The sequence below is a fragment of the Canis aureus genome, chromosome 11, assembly GCF_053574225.1.
Source record: "Canis aureus isolate CA01 chromosome 11, VMU_Caureus_v.1.0, whole genome shotgun sequence".
NCBI lineage: Eukaryota > Metazoa > Chordata > Mammalia > Carnivora > Canidae > Canis > Canis aureus.
Window position 1 is genome coordinate 35,165,529 of NC_135621.1, and position 16,852 is coordinate 35,182,380.

At 43.8% G+C, this 16,852-nt stretch overlaps 1 protein-coding gene and 1 long non-coding RNA gene across 6 annotated transcripts in view; one reads left to right on the forward strand and one right to left on the reverse strand.

The window, feature by feature from the left end:
* TCP11L2 (t-complex 11 like 2) overlaps positions 1-12,155 on the reverse strand; it is a 38,548-nt gene extending 26,393 nt beyond the window's left edge. Inside the window, exons 1-4 of one of the 4 annotated variants that reach the window (XM_077914780.1) lie at positions 11,811-12,103; positions 10,524-10,662; positions 3,326-3,517; positions 526-661 (exon numbers count right to left, since the gene is read on the reverse strand). In XM_077914780.1, coding sequence (XP_077770906.1) covers positions 526-661; positions 3,326-3,482 — 293 coding nt within the window. In that variant the 5' untranslated portion in view covers positions 3,483-3,517; positions 10,524-10,662; positions 11,811-12,103. Of the gene's footprint in view, positions 1-525; positions 662-3,325; positions 3,518-10,523; positions 10,663-11,066; positions 11,217-11,810 lie in introns of those variants that run through there. The other 3 variants (XM_077914779.1, XM_077914781.1, XM_077914782.1) reach the window with 3 other exon arrangements.
* Positions 11,522-16,852, forward strand: part of LOC144323858 (uncharacterized) — a 33,814-nt gene continuing 28,483 nt past the window's right edge. For both annotated transcript variants that reach the window (XR_013389219.1, XR_013389220.1), the window contains exon 1: positions 11,522-11,704. This is a non-coding gene — a long non-coding RNA (uncharacterized LOC144323858). The remainder of the gene's footprint in view (positions 11,705-16,852) is intronic.

Consider the following 16,852-nt stretch of genomic DNA (forward strand, 5'->3'; position numbering starts at 1 on the left):
AACTTGAATATCAGTTTTTAAGAAGTCGATCTGCAAACTTTCTTGAGCATGTACTATATGTCAGGCATTCTGCCAGGCAATGGAGATAGAGCAGCAAACAATATAGACATAGTTCCTCCATTAATGGTGCTTTGGTCACATAATAAAGACAGATACTGAACATAAAATTATAAGCCTTCTTAGCAAAAAGGGGCAATAGGAGTATTTAGGAAGGGGATTTAATGTAAACTAGTATGCTCTGATATGTCAGGAAAAGCTTCCTCAGGAAGTGACATTTAAGCTAAGTTCTAAAGATTATGGGTAACATGTACCCTAGAGGAATGGTTTTAAAAACAAGTATAAGATCCTGTTAGAGAACTAACCAATTTTTATTCCCAGTGGCTATTATACAAGACTTCTAGGAATCTGTGTGAACGTGTGTGTGTGTGTGTGTGTGTGTGTGTGTGAGAGAGAGAGAGAGAGAGAAACAGACAGACAGACAGACTCCGCAGCTTGGTTTACATAAAACAAAGGCCTCTGGGTTACCTGTTCTCAGGGAGGGCATCTTGTTTCAATTGAAAATTCTCATTTACAGCAATTTCATGAGCAAGTGTCATGTTTGATAAGTTCCTTGCTGCAGCCATCACTTCGTCAAATGTTACGACCCTGGGAGGGCTTGTTGCTGAAAGAAAAACAAGCCTCAGTTCATGTCATGGAGGAAAAGCTACCATCGAATGAAGCCTCCCGAAGCAAACAGAGTTTAAGTTATTCTAATATATACATTCAGAGTTTTACAAGTTAAGACAACCATATACTAAATTAGGTAGATTTCCCTGCTAATTACTTAAGACTTCAAAAATTCAAAAACTCCTTTGATAGTTTCAGTTACTGTATTAATAATAAATTCTCAAATGTTTTATTTATTTTTTTTAAGATTTTATTTATTTATTCATGAATGACACAGAGAGAGAGACAGACAGACAGACAGAGGGAGAAGCAGGCTCCATGCAGGAAGCCCAATGTGGGACTCGATCCCGGGTCTCCAGGATCACACTCTGGGCTGCAGGCAGCGCTAAACCGCTGCGCCACAAGGACTGCCCAAATTCTCAAATGTTTTAGAAATTATCTTATTAACATAAGCTATCATAAGTTACTTTTCTTTTATTAAATCATGTCACATTTTAGTACCTCTTGGTATCTGCACTTATTACGCAGTAATATGCAGGAACTTGGTAAGACTACTTTTATTCTGTCATTTGTAACTTTCATTAATTTAAGCAGACAAGATGAAATAACTGATTTTTTTAAAACTACAACTTCTAAAAGTATAGGCAGTATAGCGTAATGTTTAGGTTTAATTCCAATTTCTACTGCTGGTAGATATTATTTGACTTCACTACGGCATAACTTACCTCCTCAGGGCTGTGTTGAGGTGATTAAGTAAAGTAATTTGAGTAAAAAAGAACAAAGTAAGAACTTCATAAATGTAGATAATTAAAATAAAATTAATCTGGTAAGCTGGATAATCTACTCAGTAGGAAGTAGTAAATAAAGAATTATTCTAATTACTTTTTTAAAAAGATTGTATTTATTTATTCATGAGAGACACAGAGAGAGAGGCAGAGACACAGGCAGAGGGAGAAGCAGGCTCCCTGAAGGGAGCCCGATGTGAGACTCAATCCCAGGACCCCAGGATCATGACCTGAACCAAAGGCAGATGCTCAACCACTGAGCAACTCAGGTGTCCCTATTCTAATTACCCCTAAAGATTATTCTAAAAAATTATTCTAATTCTAACAAAGTAAAATCTTTTAAAAATCACTATTGGAATTCTTAGCTTCAATTAATTAAAATCATTGCCTCAAACAACAGTACTGGCTGGCAATATTTTGCTACCTAAAATAATTTTTTAAAGAAGCAGAGGAGAAAGAGAAGGAAGAGGAAGACCATCTAGAAGAGGAGGGGGAGAAAGGGAAAAACGGTGATACATGGAATTAGTGAAACTTCCCCTCTTTAGGATGCCTGTGTCCCCTGTTAGAGGCACCAACCTCATATGTAGTATAAAGAGTGAGAAAAAGCACAGAAAGCTAGGTGGTTGCTAGTCAATTCTTTTCTCAATTCTCTGTGCCATTAAGATTCTTTCAAGAGGGACTCCTGGGTGGCTCAGTGGTCCCCTTTTCATGTTTTAAATGTATATCATGGGTAAATGTTTTAGTTATAATCCTTTTTTTTTAAGAGTTATTTATTTATTGGAGCGAGGGGTGTAGGAGTGGGCAGAGGGAGAGAAAATCCTGAAACAGACTCCTCGCGGAGTATGGAGCTCAACAGGGCACAAGCCCCAGGATCCTGAGATCATGACCTGAGCCCAAATCAAGAGTTGGCTGCTTAACTGACAGAGCCACCCAGGCCCACCATGTTTTAGTCATAATTCTAAGTGAGAAGAGTCTATACATATATACATACATATGCCAACATGAAGAATGAATATGGCAAAGTACCACCAGCTTTCATCTTTGGGTGATATTATAGGCAAAGTTTTCTTTTCTCTATACTTACGTAAATTTCCAAATTTTAAAAAATGAGATTATATAGATTTAACATAAACATAAATGAACAAACTTTTTGAAGTGTACATTTGATTATATTAAACATTAGTTGCTTCTTTCTGCACTTGCTTTGTCTAAGATGTTATATTTCCTATACAAAATGTCAATTAAAAAGCTTAAAATAAAAAGACCAAACATACTTGCTTTACATATCTCTAGCTTCCACACACAAAAAAGGGAAAAGACATCTCCCTCATCATGGCCACCTATTAAAATCTCACACCCCTGGTGTAGTAATTCTCTTCGTGGGCAATATTCTAGGGTGATTTGCACAACAGGTTTTGAAATCAGCAGGAAACCCTTTAGATTATTTCACTTCCTGCCTGACCCTTGAATTGGGGCAAGCTTCCTTCCGTGTAAATCAGCAATTATCAGAAAAGACCAATTTGAATTTATCCTAGAATATGGCCCAAGAAGTGATCTCAAGAGGGAATGACTTTCCACTACTTGAGAGAAAAGACAGATGGGGTTTAAGGCCCTGATTTATAGTAAAACCAAAGCAGATCAGAGACAGTAATGCAAATTAAAATGGGCAGATGGAAAAAAATAATAATAAAAAAATAAAATGGGCAGATTGTAAACTTTAGTGGCTACTTATTCCTGTCTTTGCAGTGCTATTATGGTACATCTAGAAAGGAGGAATAGTTTGTACTTTGCTCTCATTTATGAGTTTTAAAATCTAACACACATGCCTAGAATCACCCTCTCCCCCCACACGCCCTGCTCCCCCATCAGCTTACAAGCAGGAGAGCTGGATTTGCTGGAAGAGTCGCTTGTAAAGCTCTGCCTGGAGCACTCATAGTCACTGAGTGAAGCCATGCTTTCGGAAAACCGGGAGGAGTCTGAATCGCTTGGCTGGTCCTCACCCACACACTGCTTCTCACCATTGAAGGGCATTCTGTGTCACTGAAGTGTGGGCAAAGAGATAGCACCTGCAGACAAACAGACCCTGCGTCAGCGCTCTGTGGTACTTCACTGGCATCACAGATGCTTCTTTTAGTGTAGACAGCTTTGCCCACATATGTCACAGTATTGGAAAGGTCCTAGAAGATAACCTCATCTTTCCCATAGCAGTCAGGCTATTACCAGGCCTTCAAGACTACCTCCCAGAAAAGACACTGTATCGCCCCAAGTGTGAACTTATTCAGGACATACACAGTATGAACATGGAACAGCTCTCACAATAACAGATCCTTTAAAACTGTGCAAAAGACACACAGGCTCTCTGTTCCTAGGTTTCTAAAACATGGAAAGGGATGTTGACAATGGGGCCTGAGGCCAGACTGCCTAAGTTAGAAGCTCATGTTGTCTTTTGCCATGTGACCTTGGGACAAAAGTCACTAAACCACCTACTTCATGAGTCAAACTGGGCTGAAAGACTAAACTTGCAGGGTTGCTTGAAGATTAAATAGGCTTAATTTTATTAAAGTGCTTAGCACCAAAATGTTAGCTATTTTTTTTAAAGATTTTTACCTATTTATTCATGAAAGACAGAGGGGGGTGGCAGAGGGAGAAGCAGGCTCCATGCAGGGAGCTCAACGGGGGACTCGATCCTGGGTCTCTAGGATCCTGCCCTGGGCTGAATGCAGCGCTAAACCACTCAGCCACCAGGGCTGCCCAAATGTTAGCTATTATCACTGTTCCTATGGCTTTGTTCTAAGTAAAATAGTTTTGAAATCAGCCTCTTTAATTCCTCGTGAGCCTCTTGGGAAAGGAGAAGACTAACTAAAATCTCTGGCTGGCAAGTCTTCAGGTTCTTCTCCATTTTCCTGTGAACTGTCATGATATAAAGAGTAAAGCCTGACACTGGGTTTGCACTTGACAGCTGACTTGGTACCACTATCACCCAATGAACAAACAGGCACCAAAGATCCTGACTCATGGGTCAGAGATGGGCTCTGGGGACAATGGGACTTACTATGCCATAAAACCAGTCCCTTGACTTTATCTACATCCAGTGCTGTATCTGAGACATTAGACTACCTCCCAGGTATGGGCCCAGTCACCTTCTAGAAAGGATATCCTGAGCACACAGGATGTCCCAGCCTGAGCCCAGGAGCCTCAGCCAAGGCCCAAGAGAGAGCTGGCTCTGATAGGTGTGGTGTTAGCTGACACTGAGGGGAACCTGGGCCTGAGGAAGAAGGCACCTCAAATCCTGAACAGACAATAATGACAGAAGGATTCATGGAGTCTCTTTAAACCTGAGCCAGTCCATGCAATGAGATATACAGAGCTTTCAAAGCTACAAACACTTGAAAACACAGCTATGCATAGTATGTCTAGAACTCCTGCGCAGTCTCTTCAATGATTCCTTTCATATTTATTGAGCGCCTACTGTGCAGCAGCACCAGGAAAGATAACAGTGAACAAGAGAGACAGGTCGCTACACTGATGGCTCTCAACTCCAGTTACCTACAACTATGTGTGCCTGAGTCTAGAACACAAGAAAAGGGGAAACAAGACATTGCTGAGGAAGCACAAGAAAGGAGAGGCAGGGTGGGACTATGGGGGAATCTTGCCTTTGTTGAGAGAAATGGTGCCATAATTTATCCCTTGGGTGGTCACAGAGACAAAGATGAACCTCAGAGGGACTTATTAAAGGTCAAATGCCCAAGGGCATTTGCCCCTGGCCTCCCCTAAACAACCTTCTTCAGTCCTGCCAATCGCACAAGGGCACCCCTCCTGGGGCCACCACTTCCACAAACAGAAGAAAACCACTAACTAGGAGGCTGAGCAGAGCTGCCAGGAAGCTACCACCGAGAGGTCTACCTTACCCTAGAGTCCCAAGGCCAACCACCACTGACAGAGGCTATAAAATAGCCCTGAACCCTTGCAACCCCAGTGGGGGAAATAACCCCCTTTACCACATGCAAAGCTCTACTTGAGCTTTAACTGTCATCTGCTGGGGAGGAAAGGAATACAGGACAGAAAAAACTGTCAGCTCTAACTCTTACTTCCACCAAACCCCAATCCTAAATGGAATACTTGCCCTTCCCTCTAGATTTCTCTCTCGCGCTCTGACAACATTTTATGTCCCACTGAAGGCATCTCTTGAAAATGCTACCTTCCTCAGGAAGCCTTTACTCCCTGGCCAGAGTGAATGACACCCCTCTTTGCACATCTGCAGCACATGTCCTCTACCTCTGGCATAGAACTGAGTGCCTTGGACAGTTATTTTCCTCCATGGCTACTTCTCTGACTTTTCTTAATAAGGCAGGGACTGTGTCTTGTCCATTGCCAGTGTCAAGTACGTGACAAGTATTCATTTAGTGTCAGGTGAATCAGAATCATTGAATCCCATTTGGTACAGCTTCAACCAGAACATTCGCAAAATGATATCACTACACACTTACAGGGCTGGGACTGCCAAAGTTAAAGCATTGGATCAGAGAATCTACCACTTAAACCTACTTTATTAGGTTTAAGACTCAATATTCCCTGGTCCTGGTCACAGTCTTATTTTAATATCTTAAACCTTGTTTCCATTTTGTTATCTTCCTCTGTCATTCCACCATAACACTATGCTCTGTATGCTCTGCTCTTCGTTTTTCTTCACTTTAGCTGTTTTTCCAAGTAAAGGTGAATAAAAGCTTTCATCCACTGGAACTTATGAACTAGGTTAATAGTTATAACTGTCCATTTCATTTTTCTACTCTAGATGAACAGCACACTTTGTTTGTTCCTTAATTGTGTCTAACAAGGCAGTAAAGTACAAAGATTTAAAAATAAAAGATATAGGGTAGGAGTTAGAAGGCTAGGGTCTAAGGCCTGGATCTGTCATTAATTTGCTGGGTGACTTTATGCACATCACATTGGCTTTCTTCACCTCATTTTTCTGAGCAGGTTGGATCAGCTATAAAGGGTCCCTTTTAGCTAGGAATTGCTAAAGTTCTATAAACTCAGGGTTCCATGAGGCTTCACTAGATGTTCTGAGAAATTAAATGTACTCATCGCAGACATACTTAATAACGTGCAACTATGCTTCTTTCCAATAATTCACTGGAAGTAGAATTTCTGGCACAGGGGATGCAACAGAAAATTTGAAAGCTTCAACATGTTTAGACACTCTTGTTTGATTGGTAGAAGCCTCCATAGCACAACTGGGCTTTAGTGCATCCAACAAGAAACTTTCTTTTGAAGCCCAAATGCCCATTATTACTCTATAAAGAAATTGCCTGTTTCCTCCTCCAGACATACTAATAATACCTAGGGTTGGTGTGAAACTTCATTTAGTCAATACATGTAGAGTGCTTGGAACAGTGTCTGACAGAGAAAACAGGATATAAATCATTGTTATTATTAATATTATTTTCATTTTTCTCTTGTTATTATCGTTTTAGGCATTAAAAACTCTAGGGGGGAGAACCGTTTCACCCCGATGATAAAAATATATTCTCCTACAGATAAACAAGATTGCTAGTTAACCTAGGAAAGTACTCTTGCACTTGTCTGAAATACAAAAGCTGAAAGCAAACAGCCCATCCCAGTGTAAATGGTCATCTGCAAGTTCCTTCACATCTGTTCTTACTTTTCTTGGTCTCGGGTTTCCATATAAGTCATCTGGGGACAAAGCTACTTGACTCAAAAGGCACTGAGGGTAATTAGATGGCTTTAAAAACTACTTTGGATTCTCTCTTAGAACAGTGATAATAAAACCAGTCCCTTTCCTTAAGAAAGGTAATGCTTCTCATACCGACAAACTTAGACCTACTTTAACTTTCGGCCATGGCAGATCACAAGCAAACCACACAACTTTTCAAGAAACATCACATCTCATCCTACCTAGAGGATTTACTTGCTGGCCAAAGGTAAAGGCAAAGGTAAAAACAGTGGATAACTCCAAGCAAAGCCTCCAACACTACAATGGGTCCCCATCAAGGAGAATAATCACATTTTTCATTGCATTCTTTCTCATTTATAAATTCAATATTATATAATTCTTTCCAAGACCAATGACTGGGATGCAGCTGACATTTATTGTTGAATGAATGGCAATATGACCACTGACATTTTAGAGAGGAGGAAATGGATACAGAGATCCGAAGGGGACACTGCCTTCTTCCCATGTCCCATGTCAGATGGTGGGGAGATGGATTTTTAATTTGCTGGTCAATTCCTTAGCCTGTGTCCACACTACCAACTTTACTTCTTTATTTCCTTTCCATGGCAAATTCATTTGCAAATGGTCCAGCATGGGTTCAGAATTACAAAGGTCCACCAGTAACAATGTATATGTCCATGAAACAGTAAGAACCCTGGCTCTGGAGTCAGGTCAACTGGGTTCTTGATCCTGACTCTTGATATTTACTGAGTGGAGAAAGGGAACTTAGTCATTTGTAAAATGGGGCTAATAATAGTATCTATGTCATAGAATTGTGAAGATTAACTGAAATAGTCTATGTCAAGTATTTAAGCTCCTTGTAAAAGCTTATTTTGAAAATGACAGATTTTCAATTATTATTTTATTCTTACTAAAAGAAATCATGATTTCCAAACATGTCAATGTCATAAAAACAAAGGAAGCCTGAGGACATGTTCCAGATGAAAAGAGACCTAACAGCTGAGTGCAACAGATGATCCCTGACTGGATCCTGTACCAGAGGGGGAAAAATGCTATTATTGAGTCAACTGACAGCATTGTTATAATACTTAAATCTACGGTCTGTATTACAATGTTAAATTTACTAAAGTTGATAAATGTACTGTGATTACATATTTAGGAATAAAGGGCCATAATGTATGCAGATTTCTCTAAAATAATTTAATGAGAAAAAGAGAAAACAATAAAGTATATAGAGCAAAATGTTAACAGGTGAATATGAGTAAAAGGTAGACAATAAGGACTTCTTTGCACTGTTCTTACAACTTTTTCTGTAAGTTTGAAATTATTTCCAAGCAAAAGATTAAAAGAAAAGTACTAAACCAAAATTTCAAATCTAATTCAGAATGGTCTGGGCTCCTGCAATTTTTAGATTTTGACCGTTCCCATTGAAGAGATAGCTTAGATATTGCTCTATGACAAAAGCTCTTCTAGACAGTCAGACTTGTCCCAATGTCCTTCTTGAACAGTGTCTAGAAAATAAAACAGGAAATAGGCCAGAGCCTTTCAGAAGAGGCAAATAAATCATCCCTCTTAAGAGTTCATCTCCAGGTGGTTTCCCTTTTCTTAAGAGGCTTCTTGGCAATGGTTTATATTCCTCTGTGATTTGGCCTCTGCTCACACCATCCTGTGCCACTCTCCCCCTAACCCTTCCGCTACAGACATAATGGCTTTCTTCAGGTTACTCAGATATGCCAAACTTCCCACTTTGGAGCACATGCACCTGCTCTCCTCTCCCCTAGCACGTTCTTCTTTCTGATCTCCCTGGGATGGGCTCCTTGTTGTCATTTGGGTTCAAAATTAAATGTTACAACTTCCAAGTGACCTTCCCTGATAACCTCACTCCATCTAAACTAGCCATCTAGAGCTGAGAACACTTCCTGGGATAGAGGGAAGCCCAAAGAGTATCACTGAAGAACAAATCAAGCCACATTCCTATTCATATTGTAACCTGGGGTTTCCTTCTTCCTTTCCCACTCATATTGCTCATATTCCCATAATGCAGTCACTTAAAGTACTACGGTTGCTGTTTATGTATCTGACTCCCCACTAAATATTAAGCTGTTTGTGGGAAGGGCCATGTCTCTGCTAATTCCCAGTGCCTACCTCAACACACTTCCCAGGCACAGATAATTCAAACCAGCAAAGAATCACAGTTTGTAGAGCTCAAAGAACTGTTTACATTGTGTCTTTCCACTTTCTTAATGTTCACTGATAGTAAATAAAAACAATTAGAGCTAATATTTACTGTATATTTATTATGTCCCACCACCCCCCCATAAGTGCTTTAAGTATTTTATCTCCTTGAATCTTCATTATAATCTTGTTAGCTGAGGTATTGCTATTATCCTCACTTTGTAGATAAGAACCTGAGGTTCAGAGAGGTTAAATTACTTGCCCTACGGTTCACAGCAGTGGCTGAAGAAAATCTGAAATCCAGGGCATGGATCCCTAAGGCCCACGCTTTCTACTATTTTAGGATGGCTGGAGAAAATTTGGTGTGCTGCTCATCCTTTCCACTCTCAGTCTGCCAAATCGATCTACCCAAAACCACGTGGATACTTGCATATGTGGTAACAAGCTGACCTTACCCCAGGGTGGCTGCTCAAAGTACTATACCATGAAGGGCATCACTGAAAGAGTCTATCATCCAAAATAATTCTCAACCACCCCACTAGAGTAAATGAAAATCCTCTATCAGGGAGCCATTCCTTAAGCACTGCACGATCTCTAGTTAAAACCCACATATTATCAAAAGTCTTAACTGCTTACAATCAGTATCAAAAACATCTTGAGGTGAATTATTCAGATTTTCCAGCAATGTCCTGTTTAAGGAATGGAACTCTTCCAGCTAAGGTTGGGTCATGGAAATGAGAAAATTCAAGGAATATCTAGTGGGTGTCATCCTTGAAGACCAGATCAAGGTCACACGCAAAGACAAGCATTCAAATACATGTAGTAAAGGACAAGGAGTCAGAGGTGTAAGACTGGGCTCTGAAGAATAAAAAATTGTAGATGGTGTGGAAAATCCTCGTCTTCCACGAAATGCTGCTTTAGAACCCGTCCCAAACAGCAGTACTAAAAATTTATTCATATGCAGCAAGGCATAAACCACAGAGCAGAGAGATAGGCTCCAGCTCCATTCAGCTAAAGAATACTGGTCTTCATCAAATTAGAGCCAACAAAGAGCTAGATAAAGGCCAACAAGCCAGTCATTGTCTGAGAAAGCAGATGTTCATGCAACACATAACATTACAGCATCAGGGAGAAGGATTTCTAGGCACTTTTCACACTTGGAAACACTTCTCCTCCCACCCCTGGCTGGCCTATTTTAGTACCTGTGCTTCCTCCTCTGGGGGCCTCAACTCCTCACAAAATGGCACTGAAGCTGCTTCCACACATGACTGGGTATCTTCAGCCCTGGGCCACCTCAAGTGGGGCCACCTCCACGGGCTGCCAGAGTGATGTATGAAATCCCTGGAGACAAGAGGACACAGCAAACAGGGAGCCGCCTAAAGTGGGAACCACTGCGATAACCTCATTATGGTCGCGGCAGGTGGCAGAGAGCAGGGTCTCTGGCTGGGCTGGAGATCATGGGACCACAGGGATCTTGGGGGCTGAGGGCAGTGGGGACAAGGACAACTTGTCTGGTTTCTCAAGGTTAACGTAACAGGACAACCACCTAAGACCATTATTTGCCAAACTTCTAGTCATTTGGGTACCACTGTTCACGCCTGTTTCCACATCTCCACCCTCATCTATAACCTAATTTATCGATCACTTCTATCTCGACTAGATTTTTGCATTTAAATGCATTGATTTTAAAAGTTTTGTATCATCGTGAAATCGCTGGTCTAATGCAAGTGTCCCCCAATACTAACCAAAACGCAGAACCCTGTTCGTCCACGTGCCACCTCAAAGCAGCGCTGTTACCCCGAGTGGTGCCACCCAGAGGAGCAGTTCTGGGCCGCTCAAGCCACCCCGAGAGGTCAGGCGTTCGAGCTCGGGGCCCGACCCGCCTCGGCTCCGGGGACGCACCAGCAGGCGGTGCCCCCGTCCCTCCGGCCGCCCCTCCCTCCAGCAGCACGTTTCCTGTCAAAACAAACCCTTGGGGGAGGGGACGGCGGAGGCCGAGCCCAGTGCCCGGGAAACCCCGGCAACAAACCCAAACACACGCTTCGGGCCGCGCCCGGCGCCCCCCGCGGCCCGGCCCGCCCACCCCCGCTGGGCCGGGGGTCGCCGGCGGGAGGGGCGCCCTCTCGGGGCCCGGAGGGTGGGGAGCCGCTCGCGGCGCGGTCGCTGGCCCGAGTCCAGCAGGATGCAAACCGCGGCCGAGAGGCGCGACCCCGCCGCCTCCGGGGCCCGAAGCCCGCGGCCACCCCGACACCCGCCGCGGCCACTCGGTGCCCGCGCCCCGTTCCCACGCGGGACGGCGGTTCGAGGTCAGTCGAGGAGACGGGGGAGCAAGAAGCGGGGCTTTAACGCCCCCGGCACCGGAGTCCCACGACAGAGTTCCGAGGTGGGTGGAGGGAGGCCCCCGGGCCGCCCTGGGGCGAGGCGTCGGGCTCCACTGGCCCGGGCCGGTCACCTCGGAGCCGGCGACCCCCTCCCCGATGGATACGCACCGGGTCCGGCGCGGAGGCAGGCGGAGGACACAGGCGACTAGAGTGAGGCCGGGTCGGGGGTCCTCGGGGGTCCCCTCACGAGCACCGCGCAGCACCTCGAAAACTCACCGGCCCAACAACCCCCAGCCTCCCAGCAACCCCCCCGCCGGGCCCCACGCGGTATTTAAAGGGCCGGGAGGGACTCCGAGGAGGCAGCCACGGCGTAGCCGCGGGACCGGCGGGCGGGGGGAGGCGGCCCGCGGGACGGGAGAAATCCGGGTCACCCTCGGCTCCGACAGCAGCGCTCTGGCAGATTTGACCTACTGCAGAGCAGCTGTCCTCATGTGCGGGTGGAAGACGCCGGGGAGAGCTCGGATTGACGGCGTCCTGCACGCGAGGGGAAGCCGTCCCCCCCGCAGGCTTCGAGTGGTGCGGTCCGGGGCCTGCTAGGGGCGGGGAGGAAAGTGTTTACGGAACTGGAGCGGCCGTGCGGCTGGAGCGCCCGGCGATGGAGGCGGGGCTGTCGGGGCTGGGGGGCGGAGCCGAGCCTGGGCGGCCAGGGGGCGGGGCGGGGCGGGGCGGCCAGGGGGCGGGGCCGGGCTGCGCGCGAATCCGCCGGTGGCCGCGCTCGCGGAGCTCGGGGCTGGTGTGAGCGTGCGGGGCGCCCCGGCGTGGGTGGTGTACACACTCCGGGGCTGCGGGTGGAACTTCTGCTCCCCGAGCACCCCTCATCTAGGCGGGGCGATCCAAATTGGGTGCCCAACATCACCCCGTCCGCACAGACACTCACAGCCCAACATGCAGGAGGGCAGGTGCGTTCCCACGCGCGTCAGCAACCGACCTGGTCACCCACGTTTGTGTCTGCGCCTCCACGTAAACACCGGCCCAGATTTGCATATGCCTGGACTGAAAGATTAGCTCCTGGGAGTCGCACCCACACAGGCTCTCTGAAGGCGTCGACTTCAAACATGGTGTGCATGCAAAAGATAACACATCTCACTTCCTCTAGAGTTCTTGGCAGCACCTCTCTCCTGGAGAAGTGTCGACAGTGGTTAATGTAAATAAGCAGTCCCAGGGCGGGTTCTGTTCAGCTCTTGTGGGCGTGCTTCAGGATGTACAGAAACACCATTCCCCTCAACCGCACACATAAAAACCACTATATTTTCTGTACACTGGCATTATTTGGGGGAAAGTTTCATGCAGGAATGTAAGTGGATTTTGTATAGGCTGAAGTATTTCTATTTCGTGCTGAAATCATGTCTGAATTGTGGAGGCAAAATTGGTTCTAGAAAAAAAAAAAAAAAACCAGGCAGGCAACATTTTAAAGGAGAATAGAAAGCCAGTTATCCTGGATGAAATAATTTGGTATTGCAACATGGACTTGTTTTGGGTTCAGCCCTGGCTCTGACATTAATGACCCATCGGATCTTGGTCGATGGATAACAGTGATAACTATCTCATTGGGTAAGGTGAGGATGGAATGAGATAAATCATCTGAAGTGCTTAGAGCTATACACAGTAAACACTAGTCAGAGTTAGTTATTGAAACTATTAGGCAAATCACTCTGAACAAACATGCCTGGTGATCTCTATAAATTTGTATTTATGTCTCCTTATGCCCTCTATCCTCCTTTCTAAAAAGTACAACTTGATACAAACCAAGAGATTAAGGATAAACTGCTGTTGCCACCCATAGGTTCTTTCCTTGTTTATATTATTTATTGGAATCAGCACTCAGGGTAACAGAAGCCTCCAATTTCAATTCTTGCCAAATAACAACCACCACTCAACAACTGCTGTCACCACCCTAAAAACTCCACAACAGAAAGATTAACCAAAAATATCCCCCCCCCAACTTTTAGACATTGTGACAATGACACATTGCAGCTTTGCTTCTTTTTTGTTAGCTTTATAGGCACTTGTTAAGTATTGTTTTTGTGTTATTACATAACTTGGAACAGGTGAGCATGAGTCAGGAAAGTTATCCAGTCTACCTGAATGACCAGTGGCCTGACCCTAGGCATGGCACTTATTTCAAAGCTCAAATATGTATCTCTCAAAGCCACAATGAAGCAATTTTTTTTTTTCAAATCAGATGATTCAAGTTTCAGCATGTGCTGGGGTGAGAACCTTAAGGTGGAAGAGGTGGGATAACATCAGAGACCCAAGCTGGGGAGAGAAAATAACCCTGGAAACACAATCTACTCTTACTTTGACATTAAATTAACTTGCTATCTGGAAACCTTTTGGTCAATTACCTGACCAACCACCCTCAGTCTGGCTTGTATATATAAAAGCCACTTTGAAAAAATATAGTACCATAAAATATTAGGCAATTCCCTTAAAAACGAGCCTTGAATCACGTTCTTGCTCAGAGAGCTCAAGCAGTCATAGAATAAAATCCTCCTTGCTCAAATATGTTGACAACCTTCTGGAAAAAAAAAATGTCTAAAAGGCGATCTCTTTAGTAAGTAAGCTTCTAAAAATTATTTTCACACCGAATTTTTCTAACTTGGCTCTTTGAACCACTTAGAAAATTCAGAGTAATGCAGTTTGTTTGCCACCTATAAATTACATAATAGTCTAAATTTATTCTACTGCCTTTGGCACATACATGACTTAAGGGCTGATCAAAATTATTGCTAGCTGAAGAAATAGAAATACTTATTTTCTCTTTACACATTTTAAATCTGAGTTTTAAATTGTAATGAGTCCTTGAAAAAAAATCAGAAGATCCGCAAATGTAATTTTAATATGAATTTGCAACTTCTTAACTTTCTTAACATTTAACTTCAATAGTGGAGTTGCAACTTGTATTGATTTAGCATAATGTAAATTCAATTGTATATACTCAGATGGGACAGGGTGCAGGGAGCACAACAGAATAATTTAAAGACTGGCAGTGATTTTGCCCCCAGCTCTCTCTATGGGAGTTGTGAGGTTTCTCTTCCTGAGTTGATCTCAGTTCTCAGACTTCTCATTTTGCCTCAAGCTTCTTACCCAGGGCTGGCTTCATGGGTGTGCATGAGGCCCTACACTTGGAAGAGCCATACCCTCAGTTTAAGGCTCTGCTGCTACCATCTTGAAATTCGTCATAATTTTTCAATAAAGAGCCCAATTTTTATTTTGCACTGGATCTTGAAAATTATGTAGCTGGTCCTGATCTCTCCACAAAGCACATTAGTCTAGAGTTTAAAGGTACTTATTTTCCCTTCACCTGTTCAAATCACTTATTTTATCTAGTGCTTTGTTGAAGAATCATATCTCTGTCAGGGCACCTGGGTGGCTCAGTTGGTTAAGCATCTGCCCTTGGCTCAGGTCGTAATCCTGGAGTACCAGGATCAGGCCTCACATTGGGCTCCCTGCTCAGCGGGGAGTCTGCTTCTCCCTCTTCCCCTCCCTTGCCCCTCTCTTGTTCTCTCTCTCTCTCTCTCCCTCTCTCACTCTTTCCCTCCCTCCCTCTCAAATAAATAAACAAAATCTTAAAAAGAAAAAAAAAAAAAACATGTGTGTTTCCATGTCATAGGCAAAAACAAAACAAACCAAAACAAAACTGGGTCTATCTCACATCTTATGACCCATCAAAGGACCTTCCAAAGATAATTTTAACTGCATGTGATTTTGGCCTTATGTTCTCCCTTTGGAAACTAATCCCTCACATAAGATAATGACTTCACTGTAGTAGAAACATTGATACATGGAATATCACCTTTTTTTTTTTTTATCTCTAGGGGCTAGGAAGGCCAAAAAAGCAGTAAGGGTTGGGGGGAAAGACAATAGAAAGTAGGAGGTAGGGGGGCACCTAGGTGGCTCAGTGGTTGAGCATCTGCCTTTGGCTCAGGGCTTGATCCCAGGGTCCTGGGATTTAGTCCTGCATTGGGCTCCCTACAGGGAGCCTGATTCTCCTTCTGCCTGTGTCTCTCTGCCTCTCTCTGTGTGTCTCTCATGAATAAATAAATAAAATATTAAAAAAAGAAAGAAGGAGAAGGTAGAAAAAAAATTAAGCTAAAACAAGCTAGGTAATTGGTAACTAAATGTTCAAAATTTGACCTACCTTCTCATCAGCTTTTGTCATTCTTTTCTTTTGGTCTTGAAGACAAAGGAGATTTAGATCATTGACCAGTTTTGACCATTTATCAAAATGTTGAGGCTTGATCAAATTTCCAAAGCACTAGACCCAGTTTTCCCCCTGCCTTCTCTGAACTGAATTAGCATAAAATTGGAGGTGACTTCTCATTGCAGTTGCCTGTACCTTCACATCTAGATACAGACCCAGACCCTCTTTCCTCACATGCTAAAGGGAAAAATGTTTTTAGAATCCACCCATCCCTTTCACCGTCCATGGGCCCCCTCCACTTACCTGGAAACCACTGTTGTTCCCTGGAAAGCAAAGAGAGTGCGGACCAGGAGTGCAGGCAAGGCTGGGCAGGAAGTGGGAGGGGCCAAGGAGACGTGATGCTCTAAAGTGCACTATGAGAAACCAAAGAGGTGTTGGCACAGAGCCCTGGCCAGACAGTCACTCTCTCTACCCGACCTCTGGGGCCAGCAGGTGGTCATTTTCTAAATACCTGCCTAGTCCGTCCAACCACGGATGAACATTTATGCCCTCACTTTAAAAATCCATTGCAATATCCAGTGGAGTACAGGAAGAAATAAAGGAAAGTTTTAAGAAATGTGACTTTTCAGATAGGCTGTTTAACACAAAAATATGAGTTACAGAACAATGATTGTTGGGTGATACCGTGTCTGCTTAAGGGAGAGCTTGATGAGAGAGCATATGTGTGTGTGCTCTGTGTTTATAAAATGTATAGAAATGGACTAAAAAGTTACCCTCCAAACTCTTTAAGAGGTAGAGTGGGAGATGTTCCTGATTTATTCTATATATATACTAATGGCCTATTCCTTTTACAGGGAGAATGTATTTCAATTTCATTATTCGTATATTACTCTGTAACTCACACTGCCGTACAATGGAGCACTCTCATGATTGTTTGTCCTCTTAAATATACCTTAGTGGTAGTGGGCTATTAACACTGCACGGTAAATAGCTTTCCCATCTTCTT